The 21,589-nt window shown below is 38.1% G+C and overlaps 1 protein-coding gene across 9 annotated transcripts in view; it reads right to left on the bottom strand.

Annotated features, from left to right (window-relative positions):
• ktn1 (kinectin 1) overlaps positions 1–21,589 on the bottom strand; it is a 75,757-nt gene that overhangs the window by 52,550 nt on the left and 1,618 nt on the right. For all 9 annotated transcript variants that reach the window (XR_015512463.1, NM_001309329.1, NM_200081.2 and 6 more), the window contains exon 2: positions 2,699–3,348. Coding sequence is in view for 8 of the 9 variants with exons in the window: in NM_001309329.1 (NP_001296258.1) it covers positions 2,699–3,347 (649 nt within the window). In the remaining variant the exon portion in view is untranslated. The remainder of the gene's footprint in view (positions 1–2,698; positions 3,349–21,589) is intronic.

Here is a 21,589-nt window from a genome sequence, read left to right as displayed (position 1 = left end):
GTTTCATCAACCAAGCATTGAATATATTTTCATTTAAGGTTCATGAAACCCTCAAGTACTTTTTTTCAGATTTTAAAAGATTTGTGTGTTGAGCGTCAGTTAAAACAATGTTAGCACATGTCAGTGTTAATTGAGGGAAAACTGGATAATTTTGAGCTTTTGTCAGCTAATTTCAGCTTCCGGGTTTAAAATGATTTTTGGGCCGGAATCAAAATCGGTGACATAAGTGCAAATATGACGTGTCAGTTTCTCATTATTTATTCATAGCTGAGTTTTCTTATCCTATGAGAAAAGCCTGTTTCTTAAAAAATCATGAATGCGTGTGCTTTCCGAAGGCAAGACAGACCTGCCAGTGCCAAGCTGTGAGACCCTATGTTGATGACTGGGTGAGACCTCTTCCACGCAGCCACGGCACACAGTATTTCGCCGTTCATGAAGGGTCGTATGTGTTTGTTTCCATGATCCACAGGGTTTCTTGCATGTTTTTCCCCACGATCCTGTCAGGGCCGATACAGCAAAGCTGTTTGTTTGCAGCAAGCATTTTTGTCAGGAGAGCTGTACAAGTATGGCGGACTTTGTCTTTTATTAGTGGAGTTTGTTCATATTTAGACACATCGGCGTGCTGCTGTGTTCGCCTAAATCCTTGAGATTATCAGCAAGAATTGAGACCAATTCAGTTGAAATAGACAGGGCAAGAGACCTGCTGCACTGAGTCTGCATTCAGACCCAGGGATTAAGGGAGAAGTCCTCCTTTATAGTGTTTAGGAACACCAATATCTTTATAACGATATAAATTGTGGTTGAGTCTATGAAATTACAAATGACAAACGTAGCAGGGCATTAAATTACTGTTTAAACTATAAAATCATACGTCTCCTCAGGATTTGTGTTTCATTTTGTGAGCCAACTAACAACAGTTGTTCTATCCCCTCCTTCTCCGCTGGCCACGCCCACTCCTGCCTCTGATCTCAGAGCTCCACGCCCATTATGATGAATTTTTTTTTTAATTCTGAGGTAGACTTAAACCAAAAGTGGGGGGTGTCATGGCTCTTTAAAGTGGAAACCAATTTACAAAATAATGTAAACTTCACTGACTGCTTCACTTCCACTTTAAATGTTAACAGGGAAATAGTTTTTTCTGAAATGTCAGTACTGTTCTCGAACTAAACAAAAAAACTGATAATGTGCTCAGCATTGTTTTTCGCTGCTATTTTAAACACGGTGCTCAAAACTGTTTATCTTGTTGGTCTCAGATCCCTGGGCTCATCCCCTGACACAAGCGTTTCTTACTTCTAGTCCAGCAGTGTTTTGTTGACAGTGGCGTAGCAGACGGGCACGCACCGCGGGGGGGGGCCCCGCGTGATTAGGGGGCCCCACGTCGTCGCGATTTTCAAAAATTGAAAATCCAGGAACCGCAATAATCAAACTCTTGGGAACAATTGTGGACGGAACCAAAGTTCACAGGTCTGTGTTCTCTGAACACCTCTCAAGCGGTGGACTACTTCATTCTGATTGCTTGCCGCCGAACCGCGTCATAGCCAATGAAGACGCGCCGCTGTTTCTCGCCGCCGGTTCTCGTTAAAAAATGAATGACTTCTGGCTACTTTGACGCTCTCGCCGCTTTCGGTTTGTGATCGCTCCTCAGTTTGTGAAGGATTACCCGCGTTGTCGCTCCACTCCGCCTCCTTTCCCTGCACCTCAATTTGTTACATAGATATATACACTAGATATTGTATAATGACCCTGAGCATGCGTCAATAGCGCCGCCACATTGGTACAGTGCTCCCAGGACAAATGTCATTCAGTCGCACTAGACAAGTGTTATTACGTGAAGATGCGGGACTGTAGCGCTGTCTACGAGTGTAGTAACGAGCAAACAAAGAAAACAAAGCCCAAAGGCAGAACATTCCATAGGTAGGATTAAGTTTTTTACGTTTTTGTATGTTCTGAAATTTGTGCTAAACAGGTAGCGTTATTGATAAAAATAAAGCCACTTACTGCATTCACTATAAGTCAAAGTAGCTCCAATTCGCACTAAATACTCGGCTTATGCTAGCTTTGTTGAATAAAATCAGCAAACAATGAAAAAGAAATATGACAACGAGATGCTGCGGTGCCAGAAACTTGTATTATTGTCGGCTAGTGAAGGAGTCGTTGATAATGGAGATTCATTCACAAACAAATCGCTCCCTCCATCAGTATGAGAAGTGAAAGCAGGAGAGGAGCTGTGTTTCAGGACATGATTAGATCAAATTTAACAGGGAGGGTGGATAGTACATTTCTGTACACACAAACACAAGCTTTTTGTCAGGAATGCCCATCCATCAATGTAGAAAAGTGATGTAAAATTATAATTTTCATAATTGAAATAAAAATAAAAATACTAACATCCAGGAAAACTCCCGATCATAGATATATGTGTATATCTCTGGCTCTGCCGCCCCCAAACCCCCCCGACCCCTTGAAAACTGGGGGCCCCATCGGTGATCCCTGCAGGGGGGCCTCCGCATTTTGCGCTACGCCACTGTTTGTTGATACTTAAGAGCCAGTGCTTCGGATGTTGAAAGACAAAAAAACTATTTGGCTACTACATTGGCTCCGAACTAGCACTGCCTCAGTAGAGGGTAACTGGTGGCTAACCACTAATGTGAGCAGAGATAATGTGACACAAGTTGATATTCGCATGCGGTTTACTCACCAGCCTCACTCTTCTGCTTCTTGGCCTTCTTTTTGCTGGTGGTCTCAGAGGGGGCAGGGGGTGATGCCTTAGGTTTCGGTGGGCTGGACTGCTTGGTCAGAAGGATGGGTTGCTCTTTACGGACAGCGGATTTGGAACCATTAACTTCTGGTTCTTCTAAAGCAGGAGTAGTAGTTGGGGTGGTACGTGTTATAGGTACAACCACTGGGACAACAGCTGGGGCAGCAGTCGGAGAAGATTTAGGCTTCTTTTCTTTCTTTTTTCTCTCTCTTATCCCGGACGGAGGTTCTGCCTGGACCGGAGCAGCAGGTGGACTCACGGGTAGTGCCTCCGAATCCTCATCATTTGAGGTGGGGCTAGTAGCATCAGATGTATCGAAATCCCTCAGGTCTTCCTCTGATTCACCACCTCCACCTCCTCCACCCGTGCCACCTCCGCTGCTCTCCTTCTTCTTGTTCTTCTTCTTTTCATTCTTTTTACGAACATCAGGCTTGGCAGGAGGCAGTTTCATGTCTCGTTTCTGGCGGGCCAGAACCTCATCATAAGAAGTCTCTTTCATGAAGAGCCAGAAAAAGAGAAACATGAGAGCGATGACCAGCGTCGGTGCCAGGATGAGGAGGTACTGTGAGTCAGCCATGTCCAGCGCCATTCTAGACCACAAAGAAGAGCAGATAGACAGAAGTGAGGACAAATATTCATTCCAGAAGCAAACTGCCATTCAACTCTACAATCACTATTACATATTTACTGCTAGCATTAATATACATGAGTGAATCCTTTCAATACATAGCTGACCATTATTCAGCAGCCGTAGTGTTACTGTACTGATATTTTCCTTCTGCAAACAGTTTGCTAAAAACAAAATACAAGTCAAAAGAGAGTAATCATTTCAAAACCCATTGAAAATGGTGAAGGAACCCACGCACTAGTGTTTTGCACCTGCTTTTAGAAGAATCATGTGAACGGATTCCGGTTAAGTTTCGTCATCACCACCTCAGGTCAAAATAACAAGCAAAAAAGATTGTCGTGACTAGCAGCCATGAGGAGATTGGCTTTTTGGTTTCTTTTCTTGCGCATCCCAGCCACTAGCACTCCATCTGAAAGAGTTTTTAGCATACGGGGTAATGTAGTCATTCAACTTCACACTTTGTAATGTTGCAATATGTATCCGAATAATGATGGTTAGTTCTTTTACTAGAAAGCTCAGATTTGATTATAATAATTTCCTTTGTTTACAGACTTTGAGGTTTACTGTATCATTATTATTTACACCTTACAGATGTTGATCTACCTTAAAGTTAGCTTTGATTCTTCAGCCTTTACACTTTAAAATTGCACACACTTAACATTTTATTAATCAAGTTTAAAAGTCTCTTTAACATTTTTGTTTATTTTATTAATAAGACATAATGAGACATTAAAGACATTAATTTTTTTGTTTTGTTTTTGACTATTAAAACTATTTGCCTTCGTGTGTACTATGTTTGAAAATTAAAATAAAGTGGTTAAATCAATTTTAAAAAGTTCCTAAATGGACTGTAAAAAATATCCATAATTATTGATATTGAATGATATGAAACCTCTTATTGTGACTTTTTTTTTTTTTTTGCTGTATCGCCCAGCTCTTTTAGCCATAATGAATTTTTCCAGAAGATCTAAGCCAAATCAAATCTCAAGAGGAGATACGTTTCTCAGACAGAAAACTAAAATGAAGAGCCATGGTACACTTGTTTAACAAATCGAATAAGATATTCCAACCAACAGGCTCCCAAACAATGTCTCCTTTACTACGGTAAACATTTCCCTTTTTCTCTCACCCTCAACCAACGGTTCTCAATCTCAAACTGCTCATTTACATGTCTCTTTTGTTTAACAAAGCTGATTTTGATAACCAGCCCATTAGACGAGAGCTCCAAGAACAAATTTGGTTGAGATAGACATGTTCCCTTCATACTAGTGTTCACGGCTCTCTACCCCTGCTGGCTGGCTGAACTTGAGGGTAATGAGTTATTGTAAAGGGTTATTTAACTATAATCATGTGATAAGTTAGATGTCACGTCTTGCACATGTTACTTTTTACTTTTAACTGGAATCATGGCAGAATATCATGAGAAGTCTACTTAAAGGTCAAATGAATTCAAACCTCTGAAGCAGTAAGAGAAATAATAAAGAGAAAGAAAAAATATGCCTAGCGAGGGGCTAGAAAAAAAGTCACCCCTCATAACCTCCTCCATAATTAAGGTTTGTCCATTCCACCTCCACCGCCTCGCTCAGTGGTATGATCCAATTAGCATGTGTGCTGAGGGCAGCAATCTGGGTTTACTCATCGACACCAAGCTAAGCACCTGCAACCAGCAACACTCATCTTCACACATCCACTTTGCTCAGCATGAACAAAGACTGCACACAAGCAATATGATCACAATGAACTAAATTAAAAAGCCAGCATCATGGTCATCCTGAAAAATAAATGGCATTTCTTTGTTGAACAGATGACACCGTAGAGCTGTGCCAAGCCGGAGTGGTCATTCAAGACACCCTTGCTAACTAAAATGACATCCTAAACTCAAGAGCAGAGGGGCTTTGCAGGCAACAAAAATATCCAGCCTGGAAAATGTCACTCCAGTAACGCTGACGCGGAGCTGAAAACGGCACTGACTTCCCCCTCAATGCTAATCTGTCCAAAGCTTAGCCGTTAAAGGCCTCAGTGCAGCCCTAGAAGAAATATATAATCTTTTCAGGCTGAATGTCATTCTTGTGCCAGTCTAATATTAAAAGCAAGTGAAAGCAAGCAGCATCTAAAAAATAAAAATAAAGCTTTCGTGCTACTATGGCTCATGTTGTTGTATTTTTAACGTAATTATAAAAACACACTTTAATATTAGATGTCATCAAATACAACTGGGGTGTTCACACTAGACATGGAATGTGCAAATAAATCATGATATTCACACGCAATTAGCTGCATGAACACTTTGAGTTTCCCCGCTTTGTGCATCAAATTTACTTCACAATGGATGCGGATTCACGTCGTGGGCAGGGCTTCTGTCTGCCCGGCGACTCTAGTTTCGTTGCTAAATGGCTAACATGGATTTTCTCGAGAGATTAGCTGTGCTTTATGTGATTTAGCAAGGCTGAAAAACAGCGTAGATTCCTTCGGCGCTGTGTCTGAGACCGATAGATCCTTTCAGAAGTGCACCCAGCTCTGTGAGTTCATCAACTCCTCCAGAAACTATACCTGGGTGACGGAGCCCAGTTTGATGAGCTGTTGTCTGGTGTTAGCAGGAGGATTTCCCCTCAGGACACCAGCAATAGGCGCTACGTCATGATCATGGTCCTACAAGATCAAGCTCCTGATTGGTTAACGCAGCACGAATGTCAGCAGAAGTTCAGATTTTCCAACTAGAGTGATTCGCATGAATAAATCATTTTTCTTTAAAGTTGTAAAATCTGAATTTAAGCGGACATTCTTGCTGCGTTAACTATCAGTCGCCTCATTCTCACAAATAGTGCTGCAGCATGTTTATTCACGTCTTTGCAGTGACTTGACATGTAAATCACTTACGCTTGACGCTTCATCCGCGTCTGGTTTGAACACACCATAACAGTACAATCTAAATTTTTATCCTTAGTTTAGTAAAACAAACAAACAAAAAAAGATTCCTGTATGTGTTTAAATAAGAGTGAGCTTTTCATGTATTATTAATATTAAATTACATTTCAGTTCATTTAAACCTTTAATCTCAAAATAAAAATTTAAATCCAAACAGCTTGTTAAATGTAAATATGAAAAACCTGCCGTTTTAAATCTTTATCCCATTTATAAACAAGGTGCATGCACAAAATGGGGGTGGAAACATAAGTACACCAATTGCCACAAAATTATATATATAAAAAAATAAACTTGATGAGAGAATGTGGATAACTGTAGGTAAGTTCTAAGCAAACATATTTAACTACATATTGGCTTCATTAAACTACTTTAAATCCTTATATGAGCCATAATCATAAATAAATCAAGTCAACTATATTCTACTGTTTGTTTACTTTTAGGAAGGTTTCTATATGGTGTAAAAAAATGCTGGGTCTCACATAATTGCTTCATGTTGTCCCAACACAAATCGATTAAGGTAACTTAATTGTTTTTACAAATTAAAGTGGAATGAACAAAACAATTAAGTTGTTCCAAAAAAATCTTTAGAATTGTGTTGTTTCAACTCATTGAGTAAGTAGTTTAAACAAGCAACAAAAGTACTTTGAGTCTAAAACCCATGGTTTTTTGACATTTATGATGTCTTTCAGTCATTCACCTGATTTTTTTAAAAACACACACACAAATTATTATTATTTTTTGTAAGAAGTGTAAAAAGGTGATTACTGATCTATGATATAGAAGTGTACTTTCATTTTTTTATTAACTTTATTTTCAGAATATCGTTGAAGTCATAAATATGAACCAGATGCTAATTTCCCTTAAGATTTAACAATAATTCCTTACATTTATATAGCACTTTTCTGAATACTCAAAGTGCTTTACACAATTTTGGGTGTAATCTCCTCATCCACCACCGGTGTGCAGCATCCACCTGGATGATGTGATGGCAGCCATATTGCGCCAGACTACACACCACACATCAGCTGATTGGTGGAGAGGAGACAGAGTGGTGAAGTAAATAATGATATGGGAATGGTTAGGAGGCCATGATGAACAGAGGTCAGTGAGCAAGTTTGGCCAGAATGCCGGGTTAATCCCCTACTCTTTTTCGAAAGGACATCCTGGGATTTTTAACTAATACAGAGTCAGGACCTCAGTTTAATGTCTCATCCGAAAAACAGCGCTCACTGAGCAGTATAGAGTCTATCAATATACTGGGGTGTTAGGACCCACACAGAACGCAGTTTGAGCACCCTTCTTGCTAGCCTCATTAACACCCCTTACGGCAGCAACTTAGTTTTTCCATGTGGTCTCCCATCTTGGTACTGACCAGGTGCAGCCCTGCTTAGATTTAGTGAGCGATCATGTGGGAGTTGCATAGAGCTAGCTGCCGGAGATTTGAGCACCATTTCAACAATAATAGTGAATTAAACTACCTGAACTGAACCCTTCCAAGAGACAAAAGATAACAAACATAGCGTATTTTATCCTTTTGTATGTTATACGTAAAAATATCACTAAGTTTTATGCTTTTGCATCAATTAGAGATAGTGTCCATGTTACATCCAAGTAAGAGACGGTAAAGACTTGAATATTTAAAAATGTTTTGAAAAGCTTTGATCCATTTAAGGGTTAAAATACAACTACAAAAAGATAAACCTGTATTGTCTGATGTGCAATTACATCAAAGACACAAAGTAAAATACAGCCTCTTGATGGAAGCCATAAAAGTGGACATTTGCTTGAGTGCTTCAGTACAAAATGCGAAGCAAACAGAAAACAGTCCACTGTTGTGCAGGAAGACATGCCTGGCTGAATCTTGCCTTTAGGACAGTGAAAAAAAGCAGCAGCAAGAAGCACCAGGTCTATTTGCTCTCTGTCTGACTGAAGTCAGTTTGTTTCTGCTGGTCTTAAAGATCCACTGTGTTGGGAATCTGGATAAGCTGATTACATTAAGAATACATTTAAGAGCGCCATTATATTGCAAGCTCCCAGGAGTCCTTACACAGGTCATAAGTCTAACATTCTGCATTTTCCGGTCACATCTCAGGCCAAAAAAAAAAAAAAACATTTCCAAGAAATAAAGATGTATGATAGATACAGCATGCCATATTCTTGAAGGAAAACTCCACTTTTTTTTTGGAAAAGGCTCAATATTCAACTGCCTTAGGTGTAAACATTGGAGTTTGAAATCCATTCAGATGATGTCTGGTTCTGCCGGGAGCACTTTTAGCTTAGCTTAGCAAAAAACATTGAATCTGATTAGACTACTAGTATCTGTTCAAAATATTTGATAAAAGTGTTTTAATAGTTTTCCTTTTCAAAAAAAAACTTTACACATCTAATACTAAGGGCGGTAGCTTTGCATTTTAACCCTCATTAAACACACCCGGTCAAACTAATTGAGTCCTTCAGGCTTGTTTGAAATCAGGTGAGTGTGTTGAAGCAGCATTGAACTAAACTGTGCATGGCTGCAGTCCTCCAGGAACTGAGTTTGACAGCCCTGTTGTAGGCTGACACGGCAAAGAAGTCTCATTCCGCCATAATAATCAATTAACTTTGCTGCCATTCATGGTCAAAGCTAATTCAATGATTTACACTAAATTAAAATGTAGCTAAAAGTGTTACCGGAAGACCTGGAGATCTAAGAGACTGAAAAATAAGTCCATTTCCAAAATAAAGTGGAGTGTTCCTTCATTAGTCCCAATGCAGACACAGACAGAATGAGTGTGGAACTAAATATGCTTGTTTAATATGATCTGCTTACAGTCAGCATAAATAAGGTTAGTCGTATCAGTAGCAGCAAAGTTTTTTAATCATAAATATTTCATTGGCTATTGGTTGACAGATAAAGTAACTTTTATAAACAGCATTTAAGCTTTTAACCTGGTTACGCCAACTACATCATTAAATTCAAATAAAATAAAGTGAATTCAAAATTATGACATCACACATTCATAAATCATTCATTACTTTCCTTTTCCACCAAACAAAATTTTGTCTGAGCCTGCTTAATTTACACGTGTTTGTAAATATGACAACTCACATGATTGTATACTCCTTCACAACATCATTAATCTATGTGTGTGTTATTATTCGCAAATGTTTTACGCAATATTCCAGTTTAGTACAAAATTTGTATCTCTGGATGGAAACGTCTTTCTTATTTTGAATAAATCTATAATGGCGAAACTTAAATACTGGGATTTGAAAAATATACTGACCATCAAGCTTGTTAAGTATGTCATCACGCAAAGCAGCATCCGGCTCCAAGCACTATACCAAACTGTATGGGGAGGCTTATCAAATGGTAATAATAAACGCTAACAAAGCACTGTTACTTTTAAAAATCAAGACTGCAATATATATATATATATATATATATATATATATATATATATATATATATATATATATATATATATATATATATATATATATATATATATACACACACACACACAAACACATGCCTAATATCAGATGGCCAGAAATTTTTTATGAATAGTTAAAAATGGGTGTTTGTGATAAAGTCCGGAGACTGATGTGTATATAAGACTAACTTTACTGTGTGCTATGACTAAAAAGTGGTCATAAACAAATATTTTTTCAATTCAAATAAGTAGCGATTTGGACCTGGAAACAATTCCATACAACGCACTTAAGCGGATAACTAAACATTTATAAAGCAGTGTAACTGTACAACAATTAGACAACCTAAAAAAATTTAAAAAGCTAGACGAAAGCCATTTTAATGACATAGCAAAACATTTAATCAAAATAATTATTAATAATAACTGAGCATTGTTGTAATCTTTTAATTATGGTTTGTGTCAAAAGACCCAAATTAAATCCATTACACTATATGTAATCCTTTAACCTACAGGATGAAAGCAATGGCTAGAGCCATTAAAAGCACACCATAAATCTGCATAAATATGATGGCTTAAACATCAATCATTATCAATTATTTATACTAAACGTGTGTTGCAGTAGACTGTTAATCATACTTATTGTGTCAAATAAAAAATAAAACATACATAAACAAAAACAAGAAACTAAACAATCATTGTCAGACAATGACAAAAATATTACATGCTATTAAAAAACAAAATATAAATAAAAAAACTAAACATTTGCATAAATATAATGGATAAAACACCACCAAATAATCAATTATGAATAGTAATTCTGTATTGTTGCATTTACATATTGAATTCTACAACATACGAGTTTGCAAATTAATTGAAAAAAAAAAAAAACTTTAAACAGTTTATTGTACCAAACTGCAAGTGATACTTTTTCGATGGAAACAAAAACACATCATTTACATCTTTTTAAATCAAAATGAAATTGCATGTCTCTTAAAATGCTACTTCCCACCCACATTTCTAAAAAGTGTATTGCCTTTTACAGTCCGTGCATTTGTAACTCTGCCAACAACAAACAAAACGCATACATCAATTTTAAGAGAACATTCAAACAAGACACGTACTCCTGTACTCCAAAAGAACAGAAATTATGTATACAGTGTGACACAAACCAAATAGAAGATAAAACACACTTCCTTCTGTCCACAACTAGAGAAATATTTTCCCCCAATTTGAAACATTGATCAATTTATTTTTTAATTTAAATGACTCAGAAAAACTACCATATAATCGAAGAGGACGAATTGACATCTAGACTAGCTGCAAAATATGTATACACCCTACACACCATAAGAAATGGTTAATGTAAACTCATGTATCTTATTTAAATAATTAAAACTTTTTATTATTATTATTATTATTATTATTATATTTATCAAATGTATTGTTTTTTTTCATATCTTACCTGTATTATTTTTTTTTTCAATGGTTTTAATATATTTCATATTTGAAGTGCTTTGGCAATACTGTACTGAATGGCATGACAATAAAGCAACTTGAACTTGAGAGAGAGAGAGAGAGAGAGAGAGAGAGAGAGAATATTGCTCCCTTAGGAATGAACTTTGCACAATTGCATGATATTTTTCATGCACAAACAGAAACATTACGCACTAAAGGACATTGAAAGAGTTGGAAAAGAGAGGAACACTTCAATCCAAACTCCTACATTTACATTAATATTCTGCAGTCTTGACTTAGTTTGTCAAAAAGTCAAACTCTGCAATAGATGTACCAGCATACTGAAAAAAGCATACTGGGCTATTTTTTACAGTACATAAGCAGTAAAGAAAGTTTGAAAACATACAAGACGGGACAAGCAGCCGCTGAAATGGAAGCTGAATCTGCTTATTGCCCTTACTTGTATATTCCTTGTCAAGTAAGTGAAAACACATTTCTTTGGCTGCACGTTTGCTAGCTTCACCCAGAACAAAGTGGGTGTGGTGCTCTGCTCGCTTGCTCTGAACTGCTTGTACTTTTCTTTGTCCTGCTGAGAAGAAAACCAAAACAAATATGAGAGTTTTTGCACTACCACAGAAGGAGGTGTTCAGTAATGGCAAACCGGTGGTCAACAACACTAATCAGTATATTAACATGGACACCAATCCTCTAATTTAAATCACAATACAAGACAATACTCTGATTAAGAATCTAGCATTTAAACAGAGGTTTTTGATGACCTTAACTCAAACTAAAGTAATAATTGTAGTTATGGAAAATTAAGGCACGTGGAGTATTCAGCTGCATTATTGAAGTGCAGTACAGACTTGTAATCACCTTAATCAAACTTTTATCATCGTGTAGGACTTTTCACGACTATTTGCAACAGGACAGGCCACATTTGCAGCTTTACACCTATTGAGTCAGATCAGGACCACAGCCACCCACAGTGAACTCAGTGAGACTTACACCCTCTATCACCAAACACAATTTCACAAATGTCTAGAAAATGCAGACGTTTTCTTTCCATTCGGTGTGCGGAGTCAAATGCCATTAAAACAACTCTGAGTTTGTCACGGGGGCATTCATGAAATCGAAAATCGAAAAATTTAAAATGAAACATCTACAATTGCATGAAACTCCAGAGGAAACATTGGGAAGTGTGGTGATGTAATTACATTAATCAATCTTTGTACTACACAGGAACATGATAGGAGCAACTCGTATAAACACCGTAATCATATTATTGCCTTATTCAGATTAAGGTAAATCGTTTGATTACTGATATCCATGTAAATGTTATCAATGACTCATTCCTGTTTGGATTAGTAAACACTTTGCTTGTACAGCACTGGATATTTTGCATAGTATGCTCATTGTCCACATTAAACTAGCTTTAAAGGGCACATAGTTTAGCCCTTTTTTATGATTAAATATTAACATTATGGTTCTTCTAAGTGTGCCAGTTTAGAATCAGTTCAACACACAGTTCAGATGTTTTTATTATAATGTGTTCAAAAGTGTCATGTTGTGGGCGTGTACACAGCTCGCTGTTTTAGAAGCATGTTGCTTCACATGAAAATTTTTTTCGGCTTCCCACCCAATGTAACAAGGGGGCGGAGCCAAAAGCTTCCACGCTCTGTGTTTGCAACAGACAGGCTGACATAGAGAAGCTAAGCTAGGAACAATGTTCAACCGTACATGTACGACTCAGACACAGACCAAGCAGTGAGTACAAAATCATTTGTGTCTTTGTCTAGTTTTACTGTCAACTGTGTGCTAGTTATAAGTGCCGAGCTTTTACACCTAGACTAATAAACACGCACACTAAATTAACTTTGACTGAGGCACCGGATGTGCCGCTTGAAGCCACGACACGGCACACTCGGCACACTCTCAGTGGCGTGGCAGAAACATGAAGTGTCCCGAATCGTAGCGCCACGCAGCCTCCACCAGGGCAAATACAACGTGTGCACCCCGACAGAAACCCACGCCCAGAACTCCGAAATGCACGGCGCTGCGCCACGCAGAGAGGCGCTTCTGGTGTGCGACATGCAGGCAAGTTTGTTATTTTATTTTCAATGGAGTGAAACTCACTTAAGGCAAAGGCGCTCGCACTTTACAGCTGCACCTTGTTAAGATCACACTCACAGGGAGCTTCTGTGACCTTGAGAAATGCAAACAGCTGAAGTTTAAGGTTGACGCAATGAAAAGTACATGTTTGCAAACATACCAAAAGGTACAAACAATAATTCCGATTAGAGCGATAATGTGGAGAAAACTGATCTTGTGTTGAGCCCAATGAGCTTTACATCTAAAAATAGAGCAAGGGTGTTCCTTTAGTGACATCGCTTTGACTCACACGCTGAAAACAGCAGACGTGAAACGAGAAACTGAGGATGGTGATGCGACTGTCAAACAAAATTCGTGAGCGGGGGTACCGCACTCCGACGTCAAGTTGCAGTCGCTCTGAAAACCGCTCCAATTGGTCCACCGTTTTTATGTTACATTGAAAAAAAGGACTGTGTGTGTGTGTGTATATCATCCCAATATAACGGTCTATACACTATACTTACACACGTCTGTCCAAACAGCTTGAAAAGTAGATTTTTCACCATAGGTGGCCTTTAATTTTCGGATGTAAATAAGAGAGTTTACTGGGTAGGATGCGGTCTCGAAACCATGCAAAAAGGTCCAGTGCAGCCTTCGCGTAACCTTTTTCATAGCCTGATGCAAACTTCTATAATGTTATTACACGTGGCGGCAATGCATGGTGCAAGAGATGTGATTGGTCAGCTTGGCAGCGGTGATGAGTGTGGGTGGGGCAGAAAGTCCTGTGTATGGAGTGAGCCTGGTAAGAGTTTTGAACAAGTGCCAAGTTCTGCATGTAGCATGTTCGCAGCTTCCTGCCCCTTTCTTCCATAAATCAGAGATGGAAACCCAGATGGAAACTTTTGTTTTGTGTTTACCTAATGATTAAAGTTGTTGCATGTCCGCCTGTCCGGCCTCTGAATGAGCAAGTTTTAGCTACTTGTACATTAAGGTAGCATTCAGAATAAAACACCTGTGAAGAAATACGACATAGAGGAACATAAAAACTTTACTGCCAGCTAACATGTCGAAAGTGTTATTGCAGAGCAACACAAACAGCATGCTTGATATCAGTGATGAGTGTGGGCGGGGCAAAGAGTCCTGTGGGCGGAGTGAGCCTGGTAGCCAGAGTTTTGAACAAGTGCAGAGTCCTGCATGTTGCATTTTTGCAGGTTCTTGTCTCTTCTATAAATCGGTGCGAGTTGGAACTACTTCTACATTAAGTTAGCAGAGCACACATCTGGTGTAAACAAAACATCCGTGAACAAACTCAACATAAAGAAACCCCACTGCCTGCTAGCATTTCGGAAGTGTTATTGGCAGAGCAACACAAACAGAACAAAGAAGTTTAAAGGCTGGTTTATAGTGGTCCGGTGGAGCCTTCACGCAGTTGCATACCCCTCACCGTGGCTGATGCTGACCTCTCAAAAAACTGCACATCACAGCGACGCATAGCACAAGCTCTGTGATTGGTCAGCATGGTATCAATGATGAGAATGGGTGGGGCCGAGAGCCGGCAGGAGAGCAAGCAGCGAGCCCGATGGAGTGAGTGTTTATAAGTGTCGAGTCCTGTGAAGAAGCTCCAGATTAAACTTTCGTTATGCATTTATCTTATAATTACAGCTGCACAATTAATAGTTGAAAAGAATCGTGATCTCGAATCGACACCCTAGACCAGGGGTGTCAAACTCAATTCCTGGAGGGCCGAAGCCCTGAACAGTTTAGTTCCAACCCTGCTCCAACACACTTACCTGTAGGTTTCAAACAAGCCTGAAGGACTCAATTAGTTTGATCAGGTGTGTTTAATTAGGGTTGGAACTAAACTGTGCAGAGCTGCGGCCCTTTTGGAAACGAGTTTGACACCTGTGCCCTAGACGATCCTAATCCAGCATTTCTACAATTCTATCAATCATATTTTCAAGTTCATAAGAGAAGCAATGGTGGCCGCACAAGTCTTCACATTGTTTTACATGTGTTGTTTAGTAACGTGGACATCTCCAAATAGTGTTGAAGTCACATGCTGTATTTATAAGATATAATTCACCCAAAAAATGTAATTTCTGTATGCATGTATTTGCGACCGCAAAATCACACGTGACGTGAGCTAACCGTCAACTGTTACCACAGGGAAGGCCGGCGCGCGCGCCTCTGAATGAAATGTATTTTATTGAACAGAACCTGCATGGGCTGTGAATTACAGGTAATAAAGTTGTAAATAACATTCAGTTCATGGCACAGAGTGATCGTTTGAGAGCCGCGCGGGAAGTGAACCGCTCTTAGCAGTGAAAATGAAACCAAAAGCTCACACAGTGTTGCCAGATGTAGCTGACTGATTCCAGCCCAAAAAGTATCCAAAACCCGCTGAAATGCAAAAATACCCACCCAGTCTTCTGTATTCACGAAAATCAAGTCAGTGACGGATTTTAAGCAGACAATTACAGATTGTTAGTATATGTCTCAAACACAATAATTCAACATCCGAGTTATCTTCATCAGCATTATTGACCAGGACAAATCTAAAGTCTGTTCAAGTCCACCATTCCAAGTCTATACAAAATGTAGCATTTTAACCAACAGTACAGCTACACAAAACCTATTGCTGTTTTACCACGTTTAAGAATAACAATAATAATAGCCCACTCAAGTTAACCTTTATTTTATATCTACAGAATCGTGAGAACATCGTGATCTTTTTTTTAGGCAAAAGAAAAATGCACATCTTATTTTAGCCAGACTTGTACAGCTCTACTTATGATTAAAGTTGTTGCATGCTGCCAGTTACCACTTCTGAATGTGCGAGTTTTAGCAACTTGTAGCTGAAGGTAGCATTCAGAACAAAACACCCAGTCAGTACACAATTATCGGTTATGATTATTACTGAACTGATACTGAATTATCTGCGTCTGCATCGCGGTGCACCGAAAAAACAATTAATTTTGACGCCCCTAATAATAATCATAATCAAACTGAACAGTGACAGCTAGGCAGGTCCAAACCACTGAGCAAGATATTTGGAAATTTACTACTGATCACAGAACTGTGCTTCCCTGACAAGATGTGCATGACAACTGCAGCCTTTCAATTTGATTTGAAATTGAAATTTCATTTTGATTTATCGGACAACTCTACTCAGCAGATAGTCCAAAATCATAGTATTATAAAAACAGTAGATGAGAAGTACCATATTTACCTACTTCTACTGCAGAGATCCTGAAGCATGCATGCACTGGACAAGTTAGACCACAGACAAGAAATTACCAATAAAACTGACAACTTATTCTAGTAGCTCATGTGATAAAAACATTGTGGGTGCATGTTAAAAGTGCAGAAAACGCCACAAAAAAAGAACCTGACTGGTCTTTAAAAGAATAAAAACAGAAAACACTTTTTAAGATAGTTGTGTTGCAAACTCCCCCTAAGAAGGGCACAGGAAGTAAAAATGAAGTGATCTACTGATGTAAACTCCTCTCTTTGTTAATTTAAATACACACTACTCAGAACAATGGTTCGGACAAATAGAGAAAAATAAAAGTACATACTCAAACAAAAGCAGCGAAGTACACTTCCACACCAAAATAAACACTTAAACACTCCAATACTAAATGCTTTAGTAGTACCTAGTAGTTTCTTTACTATAGTAATGTTTTTTTTGTTTTAAAACGGGTAGTAGGGACTGCACATGTGATGTTAATAAAACAAAGTATGAAATCACACTTTATACATTACAGCAGAGGAGCATGGTTGGATGAAACTACCCAGAGACTGAAGCTGATAGTGAGAAGAGCATTGTTTTTCTACAGAGCAATTGATTGGACACAAATTTTAACAACTGACTTCAACAATGGCTGCCCATTTCCTCCATGGGCTTGGTTCTAAAAGCACTTAGGTAATCAAGGTCCAATAGTTAATCGGAAAAGTATTTGTTAAAGAGTCATAAGACAACCAAGTTATGAGGCGAATTCATAATATTATTGTAGAATTTGAAGACAAAAATACATTTTAAAAAGCTGCAATTCCCCGAACAACACAATCTGCAATTAAAAGGGGATTTGTGCTGGTTGTCTGCTAATTTAAAGGTGCAGTAGGTGATTGTCTTCAGACACATTTTTTTATTGTGCTGGTTGAAAGTCTCTTCACAGTCCAATAGGAATGATTAAAGTAAATAATCGAAATATTTATACATATTTTTTCATTCTGGGTAAGGCATAAGGATAAAAAATGTTCATCCAATTAAATAGAGTCGGACCGACATCTCTCATAATTCCGATAAGTAACTCAAACTGTCAGTCAACAAATGCAGATTAGGGCTTTTGCGCATCTCTGGTCACGCATATCCGCCATTAGCATGTGCATGTCTGCCACGCGTGCACGTCTAGATGAGCGACATGTGCAAGCGAGACTGTCAGTTATGGCAAAATCAAATGCTGAATTGAAACTCCTGAATCAGTATTGGAGTTACTTTTGCACGCTGGACAAAGGACGACACCACACAATGGCTAAAGTATTTCTGTTAGAGAGGTAATGTTCTGTTTTAAAACTATATTAGTCACACAGAGCTGATGTAGAGAGTATTGCGTTATGAATGGGTTCTATGCACAGACATGTTGTTCAGCCACTGAAATCTCTGAAAATATAACTATTTTTAGTTTCATAAGGGAGCTTTTACAGCATGGATGATGTAGATTTATAATGTTATTCAGTTTAAAAACAAATCATCACTATATTGCTATTCCGCTTAGCCTGCTTGCTGAGCTGAAGTTGCTTTTATATTCACATTGGGTCATTTCTGAACAATGACAGCCTGTGACGCACTCCCGAAATTGTTTACAGCTACACTGAATATTCAGTCTGAAACAGCATGTAAGTGTGGCTTAGTAATAAGTGAAATTCCTGCACGCCGCCCGGCCAACCACTACATACGCCTCTAACTGGCGAATGAACTGGGTTGTCTGCTGTTGTGTCACGGTGGGCGTGCTCATGATTTCAAGAGGCGTGGCTTTAAAACACAGTCCCTCCCTGCCGTCCAAAGCTAAAATATTATCCGATTAGCATTTTGGCAGATCACCTACTGCACCCTTTAAAGTGAGCCGAATCAACACAATTTCGTTTTTTTTTTTTTTGGGAACACTTAATTGTTTTATGTTCAATCCACTTAAACTTGCAAAAAACAATAAAAGGTAACTCAATTTGTGTTTATTCAATTTGCGGTGCTATAATTATTAATATTAGAGTGGCTGTTAAGTTAATTGTAGCTAAAAACTTATTGCTTGCGCTTCCACCATTGATAGACTGAAAAAAAGATGGATGACGCATCTTCACTTCCTTCCACTGTAGAAAACGGTCACAGGATTTATTCACTTTACTTGATCCAGCCACCAGGCAGAATGATTAAAAAGTTTTGGCCTCACTTTTATTGCTTATGTTGTTGTTTTTTTTTGTTTTTGTAAGGTCAGACTACACATTGCTTTCTGAGGGATTATCAGTTCTTTAACAACATACATGCCGCTATTAAGAAGACAAAATTTGACAAAACTTTCTGAAACAACAGTAACTTATAATGGCTAAAGAAGTTTGCTTTGTACTGGTAACAACACCATATTCTTGCTTCATCATGTTTGAAAGCTCTGTACTGAAGAACGTCTATTTGTCAGTCACACGTTTTCCAGAAGACATGGGGACCTTGCTGGGAGTTATCATGCAGTTATCAAACAACTCTTTGAGATGAAGCCTTTTGCAAAAAGCCAATTTGAGGTTTTAACCAGGTAATTTCATGTTTACTCGAAGCAAATTGAGTTTTTTAGGCTCAAGACGGCAGGTTGTTTTTTTTATCAGGTTTCATTGCCATGGTAATATGTTATAAAGCGAGTTTCTCGACACTCAAAGCGCTTTACACATTTGAGGGGGTGGGGGGCGGGTCCTCCACCACCAGTGTGCTGCATCCACCTGGACGACACGACGGCAGCTATATTGCGCCGGACCGCACACCAGCTGATTGATGGAGAGGAGACAGAGTGATGAAGCCAATTATAATATGGGGATGGTTAGAAATGATGGATAGTTGGTAAATTTGGCCAGAATGCCAGAGTTAATCTCCTACGCTTTTTCGAAGGACATTCTTGGATTTTTAACAACCTTGGTTTAACGTCTCATCTGAGAGACGGCACTCACTGAGCAGAATAGAGTCCATCAATATACTCTGCGTTAGGAACCACACAATCTGCAGGTTGAGCTCCTCTTTCTGGTCTCACCAACACTACTCCGGGCAGCAACCTAGTTTTCCCATGTGGTTTCCCATCCTGGTACTGACCGGGCGCAGCCCTGCTTAGCTTCAGCGGGTAACCATGTGAGAGCTGCAGAGAGCTAGCTGTCGGCTAGACTGCAAAACCAAACTGGACCAGAGAGCTGCGAGTAAATTTGCATATACCTGATGCAACAAATTCACTTTCAGTGTTTCTTTTGCTCCAAAATAAAAGTCTTTTGTATTACCAGAAATGTTTAAATAATTTTTAGCATTTTTAAATCACTTTTTGCATCTAATAATTTGTTTATATTATATGAATTATAATTATTGATATTATAAAATGAAATACTTTTGAATTGTAATATTACTAATGCCTTAAATTAGCATTTACATTTGAAAATGTATATCTAAAATATATATAATGTTATATAATCGAAAAAATCGAATATTGCGATATTCTGTTTTACTGTAATATAAATAAAATTTCACTAGATTACTTCAATATCTCATGATGATTCTGTAAAAGTGTGAATCATGCATAAAATATGCATATAAAATCATGCTCAACATTACATATGCATATGTCTGCAAAATTCTGTCATACGGCACTGCGAAAAGGGGCGGGATTAAACAAGATGATTAGACATTTTAAAAAGTGAGCAATAGGTTCATATTTTTTGACGACCAGAAATTTACTCTACAACCCAGAGTTTCTTCAACTTGTTTTGTGCAACAGGCCTCAGGGGATTTAGATAAATATCAGCATCAACAACAGAAAAAAAAAACGTCTGCAAACTGGAATGAAACACAGACCAGACAGCTCCTCACTATCTGCACTGAAGCGGAGATCATCAGCCAGCTTAGTGGAACAGGACACACTAGTATAGACTATTTTAAGGGGTGCAAACAATAACAATGGTCCCAAGGTATTTCCTGTTTTACAATTTTAATTTCTACAGCTTCCAATAAGCTACATATTAATAAATATAATGTTATGAAAACTGTTTTAACATTAAGTTATGATTGAACTGCCTCATTACAGTTATGAAATAGTTTGATAACAAACAGGAAATGTTCATGGGTCAATGACATAAGCACAATAAAATGGTCTATACCATCAAGAAAATCCAGATTCCAGAGCTGGCCTATTAGACACCTTAACGTCCTGACATCACTAGAGCTGTGAAGAAAAATCTTGATTCTGAGATTCTCAAAATGTATTGCTATTCTCACTTGAATCGATTTGATGTTTGATGTAATCTCAACTGAATACTAAAAAGAGGGTGGGACATAGACTAGCCAATAGCGTTTTGTTTTATCACAGCTGACAGTGAGAGAGGTTGACATCAAGCGCATCAAATGAAAAGCAAAAGAGAAATGTCTTAAAGGGGCGGGGCATGTCAGATCCTAAAGAGCAATTGATTGGTCAGAAGATTTAATAAGAGACTAAAGTATGAAGTATCATGAATAAAACCATTGATCCATTTAGGCCAGAGATGTCTAAACTAGGGCAAAGTTGGCCCATGGTATCCTTTGATTTGGCCTGCCGTCCCATCTGAGAAGAGGTTGGGAAATGATGGTAAAGGTTAAGGCAAATGCCTTCAACAGAGACCGTCAGTTCTAATTTCACATAAACATTTGTTTGTGTATTTAGTTGTTGAACTACAAAAAAAAAAAGCAGACTGAAATTAAATGTTTCAATTAAATGAATCAGATTTTGTAAAAATGTTAAAATATAAATGCTGTTACTTGACAGATAGAAGACAATGCATAAAACTCCGTTGTTGTATAAATAAGATTGTTTGTTTAGCAAGAAGTTCATTGTAAAATTTTAAAATATTATACAATTATAAAAATTATAATTATTAATTATACAATTTTTTTAAATATATAGTAATAAATTAAGAAATTACCTTGGCAAATTTAATGTAATACCTTTAGCACACCACCCTTAATCAAGTTTGGTTTCTGGCCTTTCATAAGAAAAAGTTTAGCCACCTCTAATTTAGGCGGAGGTAATGAGATATCCATATAAC

The sequence above is a fragment of the Danio rerio genome, chromosome 17 (assembly GCF_052040795.2).
Source record: "Danio rerio strain M-AB ecotype USA chromosome 17, GRCz13ab, whole genome shotgun sequence".
Lineage (NCBI taxonomy): Eukaryota > Metazoa > Chordata > Actinopteri > Cypriniformes > Danionidae > Danio > Danio rerio.
Note: the sequence above shows the minus strand (reverse complement) of the source record. Positions and strands in the feature narration are given on the sequence as shown.